General features: G+C 44.1%; 1 protein-coding gene across 1 annotated transcript in view; it reads right to left on the bottom strand.

Moving 5' to 3' along the window:
• The window catches only part of Slc5a1 (solute carrier family 5 member 1), a 60723-nt gene extending 58635 nt beyond the window's left edge, over positions 1–2088 (bottom strand). The window contains exon 1 of the mRNA XM_090320150.1: positions 1960–2088. Within this exon, the coding sequence (XP_090176276.1) occupies positions 1960–2088 (129 nt within the window). The remainder of the gene's footprint in view (positions 1–1959) is intronic.
• Positions 2089–19573: the final 17485 nt, after the last annotated feature.

The raw sequence follows: 19573 nt of genomic DNA, 5'->3' as shown, positions 1-19573 counted from the left end.
TGGATGGAAGGAAATGGGGACAAAAACATGAGAAGGGGTATCAATGTGTGAGAAGTAATGTACCCTGGCGAATATAACTGTACCCCCTCTATACATTACAATTTAAAAAAAAAGAATTTCATGAGCTTTTCTCTTCAGACTGGCTTTGAACTATAATCCTCAGATCTTAGCCTCCTAAATAGCTAAGACTGAAGACAAATATGAGCCACCAGAGCCTGGCAACAATAGTTTTGTTGATGATAGTAGCTGGTTGGTTGGTTGGTTGTGAATTTTAATTCCTAGAGTTCAGAAAAGATTTTTTTAATCCATCTCTAAAAATTCTTGTAACTTCCTTGGCAAGTCCTAAGAATCTAGGCAATAGTGACTACTCACACTTGGGTAAACAGAGGCTGCAGAAAGTGACTCTTCATCATAAAATGTAAGTCCTCTTACTGGACCCTGGTGGCTCACGGCTATAATCCTAGCTATTCAAGAGGCTGAGATCTGAGAACCAAGGTTCAAAGTCAGCCCAGGCAGAAAAGTTTGTGAGCCTCTTATCTCCCATGAAACACCAAAAAGCCAGAAGTAGAACTGTGGCTCATGTGGCAGAGAACTAGTCAAGCACAAAAGCTCAAGAACAAAGCCCAGCTCTTGAGTTCAAGACCACATAGACACACACACACACACACACACACACACACACACACACACACACACAGCAAATAGTCTTGCTCCTAGATGGACATTTTCGACCATGTCAAAAAAAAAACAAAACTGAGAATACTGATAGAGTCTGCCGAATACTTCCACACCTCCATAGCATTTTATCCTTGAAAATAAGCTCCGTGGCCACGAAAGGGTTAAAGTCCCCCCCCCCCATCCTCTCCTCTAAGGCAAGAGTTCAATGCACCTCTGGCTATCCCAGCAACCTGTCTACCTGCTGCTCTCTCCTCCATGATAACCTCTGGAATATTCACACCTGTTTTCTAGTGGTTGGGTGTGCCACGATCTGTCATTAATGAGCGTTCTAAGTCCCCAGTGAATGAGAACAAGTTTCTCAGGTTTGGTATGTCCCAAGTCCCAAGGGAGACAGAAGGAAATGTGGATACTTTCCTCTCTCTCTCTCTCTCTCTCTCTCTCTCTCTCTCTCTCTCTCTCTCTCTCTCTCTCTCTCTCTCTCTCTCTCTCTCTCTCTCTCTCTCTGTCTCTCCCCCCTCCCAGCACCTGGCCATCCTTAAGTCTTTCTTCTACTTCTAGTACTCCACCCAAGTTGCCTCATCTTTAATTTAACTCCAGGCCCTGGGACAGCCCCCACCCCCCAGCATTCTTCATAAGCTGGCTAAGGCTGGGACTTGGAGACTGTACAGCTGCTTCTCTCACCTGGGAAACTGGGTTTCTGTGATAGGAAACAAGGGGACCTTCCCTGCAGGTTAAATCTGTGCCCCTCTTTCCTCTCTCTCCCCTGTAGGCAATTTTCTGCCTGTTGGTCTGTCCCCCTTCTCCAGAACCCCTTCATGGCAGGCTCCCCTCGGCACTCTTAAACCATCTGTTCACCTCTCCCCAAAGTAATAACACATTGGCTGGACACTCGAGGCTCACGCCTGTAATCCTAGCTACACAGGAGGCTGAGATGTGAGGATGTCGGTTCAAAGCCAGCCTGGGCAGGAAAGTCCCAAAGATGTTTATCTCCGCTTTACTCATAGTAAGCAAAAAGAGCTCAGGGACAGTGCCCAGGCCCTGAGTTAAAACCCCACAACTAATAATAATTACAACAACAACAACAACAATAACAATAATAATAATAATAACAAATCCTTCCTTTACCCCATACCCTTTGCTTCCTCTCCGCTTTCCCAAGGCTTCCTCTCCACAAACCCCATGAATGCCTTACAGCTCGGCCAGGCCACAGCTTCTCCCTGACACCCCTGACCCTCTCCACACCCCCCCCTCACGCTGCATCCCGGGGGGCCCTCTACATACCCATAGTCCCACAGCCATCACCACCAAGAAGTAGATGACAATGACAGAGATGTCAGCGGCATTGCGGATGCGCTCGTGGGTGGGGATCGGGGCAGGGGTGGTCGTGGGGCCCCAGGTGCTGCTGTCCATGGCGGCGTGCGGGTGGCAGATCCTTCCCTGTCCACCCCTTCAAGCAAGCTCCTTACACAGCCTCTCGGTTAATGATCAGCCCTGGACCCGGGCAAGAGAAGGAGGAAACCCCCCCCTACAATAGGTGGGAGCTGGGGAGCTGCCCTGCAGCTGCTGCTCTGGAAGCAGAATGAGGCGCCCGGGCAGAGCTGCAAGCCGAGAGGTGTGAGAGGTGGCAGAGGCCGGGCAGGTAAAGGCTGTGCCTGCCAGCGGGGAGGGGCCTGCCCCGGGGGTGGTGCCAGCCAGCCTGGCACAAAGGCCCTGCTGTGCTCCTGAAACCCTGTCAAATGCTCCCACCCTGGGGCAGAAAGGAAATAGCCCTGTGCAGAAGGACCTGAGGGGCCCAGACAGCCTCCAGTCACCTGTCAGCTGCCTTGGAACCAAGTCCCAGGATCTGAAAGGACTGCAGGCGTCTCCTGAGAAACTGGCCCACGTTCTTGATCTCTGAAGCAGAAAGGAAATCCAGAATGATCTCTTTTTTTTTGTTCTTTTTGATTTTTATTTCTTTTTAATGTAAATTTTATCATCAAGGTGATGTACGGAGGGTTTATAGTTACATAAGTCAGGTCAGCCGTACATTTCTTCCCCACTCCTCCTTGCCCAGCCAGACCTGGGGATTGAGCTCAGGGTGTGGACTTTCTCAAGGCTAGAGTTCTACCACTTGAACCACAGCACCATTTCTGGCTTTTTTCCTATGTATATGACACTGAGGAATCGAACCCAGGTTTTGATGCATGCTAGGCAAGCACTCTACCACTAGGCCAAACTCCTGGACCATGAGTACATTTCTTTTTGAATGGTGTTAACCCTTCCCTCATTTTCTCCCACCTTTTCCACTCCAATCCCCTTTCCCCTCACCAAGTTGCAAAGTTCATTTCCAACATAGTGTCTAGTGAGTATCACTGTTGAATTGGTTCACCTTTGTCCTAGTGTTTCTGGGATTCCTGCTTCCCTTCCTCACATCCGATAAACTTATATTTAAGGCAAAGGGGACAGAAATCAAAAACAGTAACAACAGGGAATAAACCAAAGAAAATAAGCCAAGATGACTGGGAGGGAATAGGGGGAGAGAAGTGGAGACAAAAACATGAGAAGAGGTACCAGTGTGTGAGAAGTAATGTACCCACTACCTGGCAAATGTAACTGTAACCCCTCTATACATTACCCTGACAATTCAAAAAAATAAAATAAACCTCAGTTGGGCTCAGTGTCTCATGCCTATAATCCTAGCTACTCAGAATGCTGAGATCTGAGGATCTCAGTTCAAAGCCAGCCCAGGCTCTAAAGACCATGAGACTCTTATCTCCAATTAACCACTAGAAAACCGGAAGTGGTGCTGTCTCTCAAGGGGTCAGGTAGTAGCCTTGAGCTGAAGAGCTAGGGGACAGCACTCAGGCCCAGAGTTCAAGCCCCATGACCAACAACAACAACAACAACAAAAAAAACTTGTGTTTCCATTTCTTGAAGTTCATTTTGATAAGCATCATTTTTATGGTCATTTGCACATAGCTATTGAGCCATTGTGATCCTCTCCTAAGAATGTCCTCCTTTGTTCTCACTGCATGAATGCGTAGAGTGCTGTTTAACTAATCACGTCCAAGCGTAACTATTGGTCTTTTATTACCGACTGGATTAACTTGTAGATTTATAGACATATACTAGTTATTTCAAATGAGGGAAACCATGCAGCCTATGTTTCTTTGTGTCTGGCTTACTTCACCTAATGGGTCTTTCCGTTTCCTTATGAATGGGACAATGTCATTCTTTCTGATGGAAGCATAGAATTCTATGGTGTATCTACACCACCTTTTCTTTCTTTCTTTCTTTCTTTCTTTCTTTTTTTTTTTTTTTTTTTTTTTTTTTTTGCTAGTCCTAGGGCTTGAACCCCAGGCCTGGGCACTGCTCAAGGCTAGCGTTCTGCCACTTGAGCCACAGCACCACTTCCAGCTTTTCCTGTATATGTGGTACCAAGGAACTGAACCAGGGTCTTCATGCATACTAGGCAAGCACTCTACCATTAAGCTATGCTCCTGGCCCCTTATACCACATTTTCTCGATCCATTCATCCACTAAGGGGCATCTAGGTTGATCCCATATCGTAGCTACATTTAATAATTCAGCACAATTATAGTCAGCCATCTACCTACAATCTTATCCACAGTCTGAATTCACTCCCTCCAGGAATGTTACCCATCCCACACCCATCCTCTGTGAGGAGGAAGAAGAGGAGGAGGAGGACGAGGAGAAGGAGGAGAAGGAAGAACCTGGGACTGGAGGGAAGAATGGTCCCCTAGGAGGCTATAGAAAGGCCCCACTCACTTCCAGGTCTTTCATCTTTCCATATCTGTGGGTTCTGCATTTGCAAGATCCAATCATCAATGGACAATACACACACACAAAAAAAAAAAACTCTATCTGTTCTGAACAAGTATAGACTTTTTTTTCATTATTCACAGAGAAATACAGTACAATAGCTATTTCCATGCCCTGTATATTGTATTTAGGTATTATAAGTAACCTAAAGATGACTAAAAACATACAGGAGGGTATGCATGGGTTATGTGCGTATTATATTCAAAGAGTATGCCATTGTATGTAAGAACACCTGCACCCTTGGTGGTTCAAGTGATAGAGTGCTAACCCTGGAACAGAAAAACTCAGGGACAGTATCCAGGCCCTAAGTTCAAGCCTCACAGCAATCATCACCACCAACAACAACAAAAGAAATGTTTGAATCTGCCCCCCCCAGGACTGTTACTCACTCCACACCCACCAAGAGATAAACTATATTGAGCTTTGAGTCCCTTCTAAAACACACATGATAGTTCATGCCTATAATTCTAGCTCTATAAAGTCTAAGACAGGTGTTCAATATACCAGCTTGACTCCATACCAAGACCTTGCCTCAAAAAACATAAATACTTTGTACAGCTACTTAATAATATTTTTTTTCAAAATAAAAATGTTTCATGTTTTTAGTAGAGCATGTTTAAAAAGATGACCATGGACTTCTGTCAAGGAGCTTACCAAGCGTCAGTCCTTTCCTCTTACTCATCCTGCCCATCTGGAAACATATATCTGAACCACGAGCTCCTAGCAGAGATAGCTGGTGGAGGAAGCATGACTCTGCCCAAGGTCACACACTGGCTGAGCCAGTGACAGCACTGGCCTCGTCTCTTCAGCCACAGCATCCTGCAGAGTTAGGACGTCTGGAGGCTGCAGGGTTCTGGGAAAGGAGATCTTTGCTTCCATGAGTTGCTAGGAGGGGACCAGATAAGATGCTAGGACCCTCTCCTGTTTTTTTAGACCCTCCCTACCCCTCACCAACAACAGCCGTGAGCCGCCTGTACCTAGCTAAGAGCGGACATTTCTTGGAGGCTCTCTGAGAAATACCTCCAGACACTGGAAGCCCAGCTGTCAACTCTAACATGAAGCCACTCCCCTGGGGTCTATGTTGCCAATGGTTTCTTCATGCATGTAAAGCCTTTGTACTTGGCTCTGAGTTGGCAGAGTTCTTCATCTGTCTTGACAGCCCAAGAGCCAGCTTCTCCTAGGCCGCCAAAGAGTGGCTGTCACACAAGAAATCAACAGCCTAGGGGTAGAGGGGGGGCCCCTGGTTTCCAAAAGTGAGTATGAAGAAGGTTCTCCATCTGGAAAACTAATCTATGTCATTTGCAAGAAAATAGATGGCTGGAGACAGGGGAACTCAGGAGGCTGAGATCTGAGAATCACGATTGGAAGCCACCCAGGCAAGAAATCCCATGAAATTCTTTTTGTTGTTGTTGTTGTCAGAAGTGGGGCTTGAGCTCCAAGACCTGGGTTCTGGCCCTGAGCTCGCTAGCTCACGAGATCAGGGCTAGTATTCTACTACTTTGAGCCACAGCACCACTTCTGGTTTTCTGGTAGTTAATTGAAAATGAGTTTCACAGACTTTCCTGCCTAAGCTGGCTTTCAACCACAATCCTTGGATCTCAGCCTCCTGAGTAGATAGGATGACAGGCTTGTTGGGCTTTCTCAAGGCCAGAGCTCCACCACTTGAGCCACAGCACCACTTCCAGCCTTTTCTATATATGTAGTACTGAGGAATCGAACCCAAGTCTTTGTGCATGTTAGGCAAGCACTTTACCCCTAGGCCAAACTCCTGGCCCTCTGACTTGTTTCTTTTTTCTATGTATGTGGTACCAAGGAATCGAACCCGGGTCTTCATGCATCTCTAGACAAGCACTCTACCACTAGGCCAAACTTCCAGCCCCAAGGACATTACTTTTTTTACTTTTTTGTCGATCATGGGGCTTGAAATCTGGGCCTGCATTCAGGACTTCTAGCTTGCTAGGCAAACATCTAATTACTAAAGGCACATTCCCAACCTTTTTCTTCTTCTTCTTCTTCTTTAACTACTTTAGCAGGGCATTAAATTTTTACCCAGGCTAACACCACACCTTCAGCTCAAGGCTAGTGCTCTACTGCTTTAAGCCAACAGCACCACTTCCCTATGAGATTCTTATCTTCAATTAACCACCAAAAAAACTGTGACTCCAGGGCCAGGAATTTGACCTAGTGGTAGAGTGCTTGCCTAGCATACATGAAACCTTAGTTAGATTCCTCGGTACTGCACACATAAAAAAAACTAGAAGTGGTGCTGTGGCTCAAGTGGTAGAGCACTAGCCTTAAGGAAAGCCCAAGAACATTGCTCAGGCCCTAAATTCAAGCCCTAGGATCAATATAAAATGAATATAAATGCATGAATGAGCACATACAGAATCACACACATGTAAACACAAACATTCACTAAAGTACAGTATTTGCAGCAGAGAATTTTTTTTTTTTTTTGCCAGTCCTGGGCTTGAGCTCAGGGCCTGAGCACTGTCCTTGGACTTTCTCAAGGCTAGATCTCTACCTCTTGAGCCTCAGCACCACTTCCAGCTTTTTCCTATGTATGTGGTACCAAGGAATCGAACCCAGGTCTTCATGCATGCTAGACAAGCACTTTAACCACTAGGCCAAACTCCCGGCCCCATGTAGCAGAGAATTCTAATGGTGTGATTCCTTTGAACAGCTAACTTAACAAAATGAATACAAGGAAGCAGGAACTTGGTATCTTGGTATGCTGGTTGGGAGTGGGTTGGGTGGAGCTAAGGGAAAGGGTGGCCCATGAACAGAATGGAGACGAGTGGGCCAGAACAGTCACAATGTTAGACGTCTTTGTGGAAATGTAACAGGAAAGCCAGGGAGACAGGGAAGAGTGGAGAGTGATGAAAGCAGTCACATAGTTCTGGATGCACTGAACTCATGAAGTTAAAACCCCTTGGTCTCTTTTTCTGTTGTTTGATTATTAAGCTGTCTTTGTAAGCACAGGAGGATGACAGAAATAGTGTGAACAAATATAGCAGGGGCTCTCACTAGATACTCTGCTGAAAATGAACTTGTAATTGAGGATGGGTGGGGAAAACTGGAAGAGACATTGTTCAAAAAAAGAAATGTACTCATAGCCAGGCAGGGGTGGTTTATATCTATAACCCTAAGCCACCCAGGAGGCTGAGATCTGGGGATCAAAGTTCAAAGCCAGCCTGGGCAGGAAAATCTGTGAGACTCTTAACTCCAATTAACCACTAACGTCAGAAGTGATGCTGTTGCACAGGTGGTGGAGTGCGAGCGTTGAGCAGAAAGGCTCGGGGATATCACCCAGGCCTTGAGTTCAAGTCCCAGGACCAGAACACACACGCATACACACACACACACACACACAGCATATGTGTCTGTCCTATCATGTACAAAGGCCCAATGGCCCGGTGATCTCCATCCCTGCTATAGAGAACCTCAGAACAAGGTACCTGAGTTTGGGGGGACCTCATTTTCCTCACTGATGTAAGAGGGATAATAACATCTAAGGTGATTCAGAGAATATATGGAAAATATGTCAGCATTCTACCAAGCACATACCTAGTACTCAATAAAATGGTTGTCATCTTCATTAATGTTACTTTATCTGGATTTAAAGATGATCAGGGAAGCTGGGAATGTGGCTTAGTGGTAGAGAAGCCCTGTGTTCAATTCCTCAGTACCACCACATACACAGAAAAAGCCAGAAGTGGTGCTGTGGCTCAAGTGGTAGAGCACTAGCCTTGAGCAAAAGAAGCTCAAGGACAGCGCACAGGCCCTGAGTTCAAGCCCCAGGGCCACACACACACACACACACACACACACACACACACACACGACTAGGTGGTGTGTGTGTGTATTGACAAGTTGTCACTAGGTGCCTTCATGGTGTTTCAATTGTGTGGAAGAAGCATTGAGACTCAACAAGTAAAGGATAGGGACTGGGATCTGGGCCTAGTGGTAGAGTGCTTGCCTAGCATGCACGAAGACCCAGGTTCGATTCCTTAGTACCACATACATAGAAAAAGCCAGAAATGGTACTGCGGCACAAATGGTAGAGCGCTAGCTTTGAGAAAAACCCAAGGACAGTGCTCAGGCCCTGAGTTCAAGGCCCAGGACTGACAAAAAAAAAAGTAAAAGATATTGCTCTCTTGGTCCTTCTGCCAGTCAACAGCAAAGATGGTGCTCAAAACACCAAATACCGGTGCAATAGTGCAGAGAGGAAGAAAGAAGAGTGTCAAGAAGCCTGCCAAGCACCAGTGGCTCATATTTGTAATTCTAGCTCTAAGGAGGCTGAGGTCTGAGGATTGTGATTTAGAAGCCAGCCTGGGCAAGAAAACTCCATGAGACTCTTCTCTCCAGTTAACCTCCAAACATCCAGTGGAGATGTGGCTCAAGTAGTAGAATGCCAGCCTTGGGTGAAAAAGCTAAGAGATAGCACCTAGAGCTGAGTTCAAGCCCCAATACTGGTGGGAAAAAAAGAAGAAAAAGAAACAGTACAGCATTAGTCTAAGCATTATAGGCACAAAGTAAACAAAACAAACAGTTCTTATGTCTGTTTATTTGGGACTGAGGTTTGCATTCAAGACTTCTGGCTTGCTAGGCAAACATTTAATTACTAAAGGCACATTCTCAACCTTTTTTTTTTCTTCTTCTTCTTCTTCTGCCATCAGCCACCATACCCAGCACATTCATAGAGATGAGGTCTTACTAATTTTTTTTGCCTGGGCTAGCCTCAAACCATGATCTTCCCAATTCCTGCCTCCTGAATAACTCTCCTGGGTAATGTCACATCCTATGAATCTCATCTCCTTTGAACAATGAAAGGAAATGCTGAAAATATAAAACACTTGTGTTGCTTCCTTCTTCCTACAGTTATCATTGAAGGAAAATCCGTTCTCCCGAATCAGCATCACCTGAGATTTCAGGTGCATGCCAACTGTGGTGTGAAACTAGTCCACTCATCTTTATAAATATTTTGAAACTCCCTGTAATTCAGTAGAAAAGCCATTGTTACAATTTCTGTGAAGACAATAGCCCTCTTCCTCTTATCCACACTTCACTTCACTTGCCCCTGGCAACTACTATTTATTTTCTGTCTCTATGAATTTGACTGCGTTTGGTATCTCACAGAAATGGAGGCAGATTGGATTTATTATTTTGTTACTTTGGCTTCTTTTGTTCAACATAATGTCCTCAAGTGTCACTCTGGTTATACGTAGCATCTGCAAAAATATTCTCCCATGATTGGTTTGGTTTGGTTTGGTTTGGTTTTGTGCTGCTCCTGGGGCTTGAACTAAGCTGTCTCTGAGCTTTTTTTTTTTTTTCCAGAGAGCTAACATCTTACCACTTGAGCCACAGCTCCACTTTCCTACATTTTAGTGGTTGATTGGCGCTAATACACTCATGGACTTTCTTGCCCAGGAAAACCATGATCCTCAGATTTCAGTGTCCTGAGTAGCTAAGATTACAGGCGTGATCCACCATGCCCTGCACTATTCTTTGATTTTCAGACTGAATAATACCTTTGGTTCATTTGTCCATATTTAGTCTGTTCCCAGATTATGTAAATATACTACATTAATCATTGAAAATTACTACTATGTAGAGCACTGGACTTGAGCATAAAAACTCAGGGACAGCACCCAGGCCTTGAGTTCAAGCCCCATGACTAAAAAAAAAAATTCTTTTTAAAAGCCAGGCACTGGTGGCTCATGCTTGTAATCCATGATTAGAAGTCAGCCTGTGCAGAAAAGTCTGTGAGACTGTTATCTTCAATAAACTACTCAGAAAAACTGGAAGTGGCTCTGTGGCTCGAGTGGAGTAGAGAGCTAGCCTTGGAAAGAAAGAGCTTCAGGAACAGTACCTAGGCCCTGGACCCACAGAAGAAAGGAGGGAAAGAAGGAAGAAGGAAGGAGAGAAGGGAGGAAGGAGGGAGGGAAGGAAGGGAGGGAGGGAGGGAGGGAAGGAAGGGAGGGAGGAAAATTACTACTGTGAACATAGTATGCAAGTGTTGTCAATTTTTTTTTTAATAAAGACTAGTCACTGTGGCTGGGGAAGTAGTTCAGTGGTTCAGCATATACTCAGCATGTATGATATCCTAAGCTCAATCTCAGCTACTAAAAAAATAAGTCAGGCTGGGAATATGGCTCAGTGCTTGTCCTTGCCTAGCATGCATGAAGCCCAAGGTTCGATTCCTTAGTGTCACATAAACAGAAAAAGCCAGAAGTGGTGTTATGGCTCAAGTGGTAGTGTTATCCTTGAGCAAACAGACACCCAGGCCCTGAGTTCAAGCCCCAGGACTAGCAAAAAAAAAAAAAGGCACAAAAATGGGTGAGTGAATAGATTCCTAGATAATAAATAGAGATAATGTATATAACAAATATCAATGGTGTTAAAATAATGTGTATAATAATAATGTTAAAATGTTAAAGAGTAAGGGTTGGGAGTTTGGCCTAGCAGTAGAGTGCTTGCCTAGCATGCACAAAGACCAGGGTTCGATTCCTCAGTACCACATACATAGAAAAAAGCCAGAAGTGGTGCTGAGGCTCAAGTGGTAGAGCTCTAGCCTTGAGACAGTGCTCAGGCCCTGAGCTCAAGCCCAGGACTGGCAAAAAAAAAAAAAAAAGAGTAGAGGGGGCTGGGAAATCTAGGAACAGAGGGGGATGGGTGGGTGAGAAGTGATGACACAGGTAAGTGCTCAGAACTGGAAAGAGAACTCATCTCTAGCTTGGCTTGATATTTTCTGCCTGTGTGACACTCCAGGCATGAGAGCCACTATGAAGTAACAGTGCTGCCATGTAACAATAATTAGCATTGAACTAAAGGAAGTTTTGACATAATCACAAAGATAAGTAATTGTGCTTGCTTAAGATCGCAGTTGGCCTGCGCCCATGCTGAGGTGTTGCTGACTCAGGAGAATGGGGTTTCCCTGCCTGGCAACCCCAGCCAAGAAGGAAGTCTTTCATGTTGAGTGAAACCAACTTGAGTTGGCACAATCAGAACATCAATCAACACAGCCAAGCTGTGATAGATGAAAATTCAAATGCTTGGGCCACAAAGGATGCTGGCTGTGAGTAGGTTACAAATGCCAAAGTCCTGTGTGTAAGCTAAGAGTGAGGAGTAGCTGCTAGTGACAGCGCATGCGTGTCGTCTCAGCTATGCAGGATGCTGAGATTTGGAGGATTTGTGATTCCGAGCAAGGGAAAAAAAGAGACTCACAAGACGACAATTCAACAACAACAACAAAAAAAGCAAGGTGTGATGAGTCTGCCATTCTAGCTTTGTGGAGAAGCATAAATAAAAGAATCACGTTCCAGGCCAGCCCAGGTCAAAAGTGAGACTCTATTTCAAGGTAAAAAGGGCTGAGAGTGTACACCCTCTAACAAGCATCAAGCCCTGAGTTCAAGTCTCAGTGGAAAAAGAGAGAGAAGGGGGGGAAGGGAAGAAAGGGAGGGGGAGGGAAAGGGAAGGAGGGAGAAAGAAAGGAAAGGAGGAGGGAGGGTAGGTGGGAGAAAGAAGAAAGATTTGGAGCATATCTAGGGTCTGCTCTGAACTGTCCAACAGATTTTTATTCATACATAGTTTGTATCCATAGTGAAAATTAATCCCCATTAAAAAAAGAAAAAAGGATAAAAAGTTATAAAGCTGGTTTACATAACAGGAAATGGAAAGGGTACATACACATATTAAAGACCCATCAGAAGCCACGTGCTGGCGGCTCATGCCAGGAAGCCTAACTACTCAGAAAGCTGATAGCAGAGCAGCACAGTTCAAAGCCAGCCTGGCAGGAAAGTCTGCAAGACTCCATCTCTATTTAGCCAGCAAAAAAAGTGATAAAACCAATACCAACTATGAGTAAGAAAGCTGAGGAAGACTGCAAATCTCTAGGGCAAAACCTAGATACATATAGGATGAGGCTAAATCAAAGGACCTCTGGGATATAGAAGCAAGAGCCATATAATGTGTGACTGTTGTTCGTAATGTACTATGTTATTTCTCATCTCTTTTGTTGTCCCTTGGTTATCTCATATTGTTACACTACCTTACCTTGTTATCTGATATATTGTATATATGTTTGTTTATTTGAAATAGGATAGGGAAGTGGGGAAAACAAGATGAGGAGAGGGGGTTGGGGAAGGGAAATGTGGACAAAAACATGAGAAGGGGTAGCAATGATTGTTAAGTAATACACCTTCTATCTGATGAATATAATATAACCCTTCTATTAATTATAATAAAAATATATTTTTAAAAAAGACTGTAAGTCTCTGAGTTCAAGACCCAGTACCATATAAATAAATAAACAAGTAAATGTATGTCACTAAAATTGTTTAAGAAAATCAATGTAGGTGGTTCCTCAAAAGGCTAAACATAGAGCTCCCCTATGACCCAGCAATTCCATTCCTTGGCATTTACCCAATCATCCAGAAACAAGGACATATTAAAGCCACTAGCACAACCATGTTCATTGCAGCACTATTTACCATAGCAAAGGTATGAAACCAACCCAGATGCCCCCTTCAGTAGATGATTGGATCAACAAGATGTGGTATTTATACACAATGGAATTCTAGGCTGCTGTCGGAAAGAACAACATCTCCCCATTTGTAAGGAAATGGAAAGACTTGGAAAAAAATCATATTAAGTGAAGTAAGCCAGACCCAAAGGGACATGGGCTCAATGGTTTCCCTCATTTGTAATAATTAGTACAAACCTAGGACTCTCCTAGCAGAGGACTACACTTGTTCAAAACCTAGATACACAAGGCCACATGAGGCTAAATGAAAGGATCTTCAGGATGTGGAAACAAGAACTTTGCATTATGTGATTGTCGTTCTTAATGTACTATGTTATTTCTCTTCTCTTTTTTTGCCCTTTGGTTAATCTCATATTGTTACAGTATCTGACTTTGTTACCTGGTATATTGTATATACACTTATTTGTTTATTTGAAATAGGAAAGGGAAGGGGGGAAACAAGATGATTGGGAGGGAGTAGGAGAAGGAAATGGGGACAAAAACATGAGAGGGGGTGTCAGTGTGTGAGAAGTGATGCACCCTCTGTCTGGCGAATGTAACTGTGACCCCTCTATACATTACAATAAAAAAGAATGAAAAGAAAAGAAAATCAATGTAGACGTGTGTGATAATAACTATCTATAATCCTAGCACTCAAGACAATAGAGGCAGGAGGATTAAGAGTTTGAACTCAGGGCTGGGAATGTAGCTTAGTGGTAGAGTGTTTGTCTAGCATGCACGAAGCCCTAGGTTTGATTCCTCAGTACCACAAACACAGAAAAGTCTGAAAGTGGCGCAGTGGCTCAAGAGGTTAATATATTGTACTGGTACAAAATAGTTTTAAATTATTTTGAGAAGCTCCAAAAAAAAAACCCCGCATCTAGCTGGGAGCTTGTGCCTCATGCCTGTATTCCTAGCTACGCAGGAGGCTAAAATTTAGAGGATTTTGATTCAAAGCAACGTAGGGCAGAAAAGTCTATGAGACTTTAACTGCCAATCGACCACCAAAAAGCTGGAAGTGGAGCTGGGACTCAAGTGACACAGGGACAATCTTAGTGGAAAAGGCTAAAGGACAGTGCATAGCTCAACTCTTATTACTGGTGCACTCATGTGCATGCACGTGCGTGCACACACACACACCACATCTAATAAATACCTATACAAATAGGAAAAGGATCCATAAAACTCAACAATCTTAAAATTACCTGTGAAGAAGTAGACAGTGTCGAAATACAAGATATCTAGGTATGAAAATGACATAAGGAATCTTAGGTTCTGTCTGAAAACTGTTGAATAATAGGAGCAGGCATAGAAAGAGAGAGAACAATGCAGGGGGCGACATGGTTAAGATGTAATATACGGGTGTGTAAAACACCATGCTGAAACCGTATGGTGCACTTAACATAGCCTAAAAAATAAACAATAGAAAAGTAAAACAGCCTCTGGAAGGGAGCAGGTACCAGTGGGGAGAAGAAGGGAAATGGAGATGAAAACGGGAGATGTGGTCCAAGTACTTTCTTTGCATATACGAAAACAGGAATCCAGGTGCCAGTGGCTCACACCTGTAATCCTATTTACTCAGGAGACTGGCATCTGAGAATCTTGGTTCAAAGCCAGCCCAGGCACGAATGTCTGTGAGATTCTTATCTACAATGAACCACACACACACACACACACACACACACACACACACACACACACACACAAGCCAAAAGTAGAACTGTGGTTCAAGTGATACAGCATTAGCCTTGAACACAAAATCTCTGGGACAGCGCCTAGGCCCTGAGTTTAAGCCCCAGGACTGGCACCAAAAACAACCACCACCAGAATAATAGAATGATAGAGAGCATATGCATGTATGGAAATGATGCAAATGCCAGAGTTCCAACTGCCAAGGGAACATAAATAAAACCAGAAACAACGTATTGAGAACGACATATAGGACACTCTAAAAGTACATTCTTGTTTATATAAATATAGTTTGTTTGTTTGTTTGGGTGTCTCTAGGATACACAAAGAACTGAATAAATTGCCTTCAGGGAGAAAATGTGGATGAGTATGGAGTTTATCTCGAGAGATACAAGCTGTGTGCCACAAGAATCACCCGAGCATATTAGTCACCAGGTAGATAATAGAAGGGAGGAGAAATAAAGGTAAAAGTGAGCACACTGAGGACGAGCGCGCACACGACTGCACACGATCTGACTCCCAAGCCCGTCTCCTGACTCAGGTCCTTAACAGATAGCAAGATGTAGAGATATGAAAGCACAGCTATGAAAGGATGGAAGACCTCACAGTTTATCAGAAGTGAGAAAGAACAGGCTTTGGCCCAAGTCATGCAGAAGGTTGGTGGGAAAGAAAGAGCTGACCCCTGAGCTGTGCAGGGTTTCCTGTTTTGTTTTATGAGCCACCTTTAGACTTAAAGTACAATGAAAAAACAATGGAAATGGACTATGAACTTGTTCAAGAATAACCATAACTGAACCACTAAACTAGCTTTTCCAAAAAGGCTGTCTCCTCCCCGGCTTTCTAGTATTCACTGACACTGGGAGACCATGGAAAGATGGACCAATACTACTTCAGCCCCCATCCCATCTGTGCAAACTATTATTGAAGTCATTGTAAAGGAGAATGGCTGGCGCATGCGCACACGTACGTGCATACTGCACATGCGCACACATCTACCTTTCTAAAGCATGTCTCCTTTGTTTCAGACCCCAAAAATGCTAAGATAAAGTAGATAAGGTGGAGAGTCCACCAAAGAAAGACCATCTGGGAGCTAGGTACCAGTGCCTCACACATATAATCCTAGCTCCTCGGGGCTGAGATCTGAGGGTTGTGGTTCAAAGCCAGCCCAGCCAAGAAAGCCCATGAGATGGATAGCTCCAAATTTCTCACAGAAAAAGCCAGAAGTAGCACTGTGGTTTAACTGGTAGAGTGCTAGCCCTAAGCAAAAGGAGCTCAGAGACAGTGCCCAGGCCCAGAGTTCAAGCCCCAGAACAGTCAGTAAATAAATAAATAAATATCTCCCTGAATTCCCTGCCCTTGTTGGCTTTGAACCGTGATCCTCAGATCTCAGCCTCCTAGAGTAGCTAGGATTACATGGATGAGCACCTGGCAGAATCCAAGTTTGGACATGGTCTTCAACCATAGCTCCAGAGATAGGGCCACATTTTTCCTAGAAGCCCACTATAAGGCCCATTTGTTCTCTCCAACCAAAGAATTTCTCTGGCCACAGCCTCCTCACGTGCTCTGATTCATCTGAGAAATTCCCGGCTTGCTCCTTACTCCCAGTTCTTGAGAAAGCACTTGGGCTGGGACAGTTTCCTTTGGTGCAAAGTGTATTCCAAAGTCACGGTTCCATGTGAAAATGTTGTGATCCAAAGGGCAAAGGCCTCTTTAGACTACAGCGGTTGTTAATGAGGTGATTAGGTGAATAGCCTTGATAGGGAAGGAATGCAGTGCCTCCAAGACCACAAAGGACTGCTGAGAAATGCCCTGGAGAGGCCGCTCCTTGCTGCCTGAATAAAACAGTGTCACGTTTTCTATTTCTTTAGTTGGTGGTGGTGGTGGTGATGGGTTTCAGGGGCTTGAAGTTCAGGGCCTGGGGCTGTCCTTGAGCTTTTTTGTTCAAGAGCTAGCACTCTGCTACTTTGAACCACAGCCCCACTTCCAGCTTTTTTTGGGGGGGGGTAGGGGCGGGAGGGAAGAGCCTCACAGACTTTCCTACCCAGGCTGGCTTTGAACCACAGGCTTCAATCCTTGGCCTTCCAGATCTCAGCCTCCTGAGTAGCTTGGATCCTATTCGTAAACTGCCAGTGAATAGCTATGATTTTCTTTTTCACCTATGATCTTTAGATGGCCACAGTTCCAGGGCTGATGAGGTGACAAGAAAATGACCATCCACATACTTGATTCATGGGTATATACATTCTTATGGGACTTAAACAAGTATCTATCAAATATCACAGTCTCTCCGATTCCATAATCTCAACTTCTTGGTGGCTGGCCTGTACAAGTATTCACACCAGTAATCAAAAACACACTCGATATTTCATTATTTCAATACAGTGAAGAGCTAGAACAATTTAAATCTCCAAGACTATGAGAGGCAAGTTAGAATATGGGATCCTGTGTAGCTTTTTTTATATACCAAGCTATTAAGGAAGACTTTCATTGGTAACTGTTTCCTATTTTTCCAATGGCCATGAGTATTCTGCAGTGCTGGTCCTGGGACTTGAACTTACGACCTGCATGCTGCCCCTGAGCTTTTGTGTGAATTAGGCAACTCAGGTTTCCTCCAGGTGATTTTCTCTCTTTTTTTTTCTCTTGTGGTAGTGGTAGGTTTGAACTCAGGGCTCAGGGCTTTGGGCTGGCTCCACTTACTCATTCAGCTGGCACTCTATCACTTGGGCCATACGTTGAGTCCCAACATTTTGCCAGTTCTTTGGAGATGGAGTCTTGCAGTCTTTTCTACCCCAGCTGGCTTTACGCATAATCCCCCAGAGCTCAGCTTCTTGATAGCTAGGATGGCAGGTACCTGGTTGTACATGGTCCTTATTTTAAATGAGAGCCAGCTCTCAAAGAAAAGAATGAAAAGAATACTTTTATTAAATTGCTGTGAACTGAGCTAAACCAAACTGAACTGTAATTCTAGCTACTCAGGAGGCTGAGATTTGAGGATTGCAGTTCAAAGCAAGCCAAGGCTTGTGTGTGTATATATTATATATAATATATATAATATATATTATATATACTAGCAAATCTGGCTACTTGGGAAGCTAAAGACAGAAGAACCACCGTTCGAGACTTGCCTGAGCAAAAATAATAAAAATCAGAAAATCCCCATCCAAAGTTCAACAATTTTTATAAAAACCGATTATGTTGGGGCTGGAACTTTGGCCTAGTAGTAGAGTGTTTGCCCAGCATGCACTAAGACCCAGGTTCAATTCCTCAGTACCACATATATATAGAAAAAGCTGGAAGTGGTGCTGAGGCTCAAGTGGTAGAGTACTAGCTTTGAGAAAGCCAAAGGACAGTGCTCAGACCCTGAGTTCAAGTCCCAGGACTGGCAAAAAAACTGATTATGTTGACACATGCTTGTCATTCCAGCTATGCAGAAACATAAACAGGAGGATCACAGTCCAGGCCAGCCTTGGGAAAAAAACAACAACAAATAAAAAAGCAAAAGAGGTTAAGAATATGGGTTAAGGGGTGAAACGTCTGCCTAGCAAGCACACAGCACTGAGTTAGCGTCATTAACCATTAGAGAAATGTGAATCCTGACCAAAATTATATTCTTTTTCACGCCCACCAGGATGGCTAGTCATATTCTAAGTATTTCAAGGATGTAGCGAAATAAGAACCTTTGTAAATCAAAGTTCTGCAAAACAGAACACCAGGAAGCAGGTACTCAAAAAGGGAGAGGTGAGGCCTGGAGAAAAGGGATAGATGAGGGGCCGGGAGTTTGGCCTAGTGGTTAAAGTGCTTGCCTAGCATGCATGAAGACCCGGGTTCGATTCCTTGGTACCACATACATAGAAAAAAGCCGGAAGTGGTGCTGAGGCTCAAGTGGTAGAGCTCTAACCTTGAGAAAGTCCAAGGACAGTGCTCAGGCCCTGAGCCCAAGCCCAAGACTGGCAAAAAAAAAGGGATAGATGAATGAAGAGGAGAAGGGGGTGGGGGGAATGCAATGAGAAGCCAATGCATATTCTACAAATTAGGAGTGAGGGAAGGGGTGGGGAGTGAGGGATGGGTGAGGACATTCAAAGGGTGACATTGGTCAAGACATAGTTTTCATAAACCGCTTTGATAAATGGCAAGTCCTTTATATAACTACCTAAAGATAATAATTTTTAAAAAAAAAACAGAAAGAAAGAAACTGTATATTTCCTGGTAAGACTGTAAGATACAGCCACTCTGGAATTTTAAAAAAGCTAGGCACTGGTGACTCACACCTAGAATCCTAGCTACTCAGGAGGCTGAGATCTGAGAGTTGCAGTTCAGTCACCCCAGCACTAGAGTCTGTGAGACTCTTATGTCCAATTAACCACTAGAAAACCGGAAGTGGCACTGTGGCTCAAGGAGGAGGGAGGTAGCCTTGAGCTGAAGAGCTCAGGGACAGCGCTCACACCCAGAGTTCAAGTCCCACAGCCACCAAAAAACAAAAAAATTTTTTAAAGGAAAAACATGCTGGGCTGGGAGTTTGGCCTAGTGGTAGAGTGCTTGCCTAGCATGCACAAAGACGCAGGTTCAATTCCTTGGTACCACAAACATAGAAAAAAGCCTATGCCCATTCTTTACCCATTCACATTAGCTCTAGATGTATAATACCTAGCACATAAATATAAATATTATCTGGGGAATCATGACAAAGGAAAGGGTCTGAACAGTCAGTGCCAATGCGATTTCCTCAGTGGTTTTCATCCATGCTTAGTTGAACCCCCGGCCTCAGAACCTGCAGCTCTGGAGATTTAACTGCACACTATATGCCAAGAAGAAAAAGAAAATGGAATACATTTGCTAAAGGAAGCCAGGGAGAGGAAGGGT

This window comes from Megascapheus bottae, chromosome 28 (assembly GCF_031878675.1).
Source record: "Megascapheus bottae isolate mThoBot1 chromosome 28, mThoBot2.hap1, whole genome shotgun sequence".
Classification (NCBI taxonomy): Eukaryota; Metazoa; Chordata; class Mammalia; order Rodentia; family Geomyidae; genus Megascapheus; species Megascapheus bottae.
This window is presented reverse-complemented; position numbering and strand designations above follow the sequence as displayed.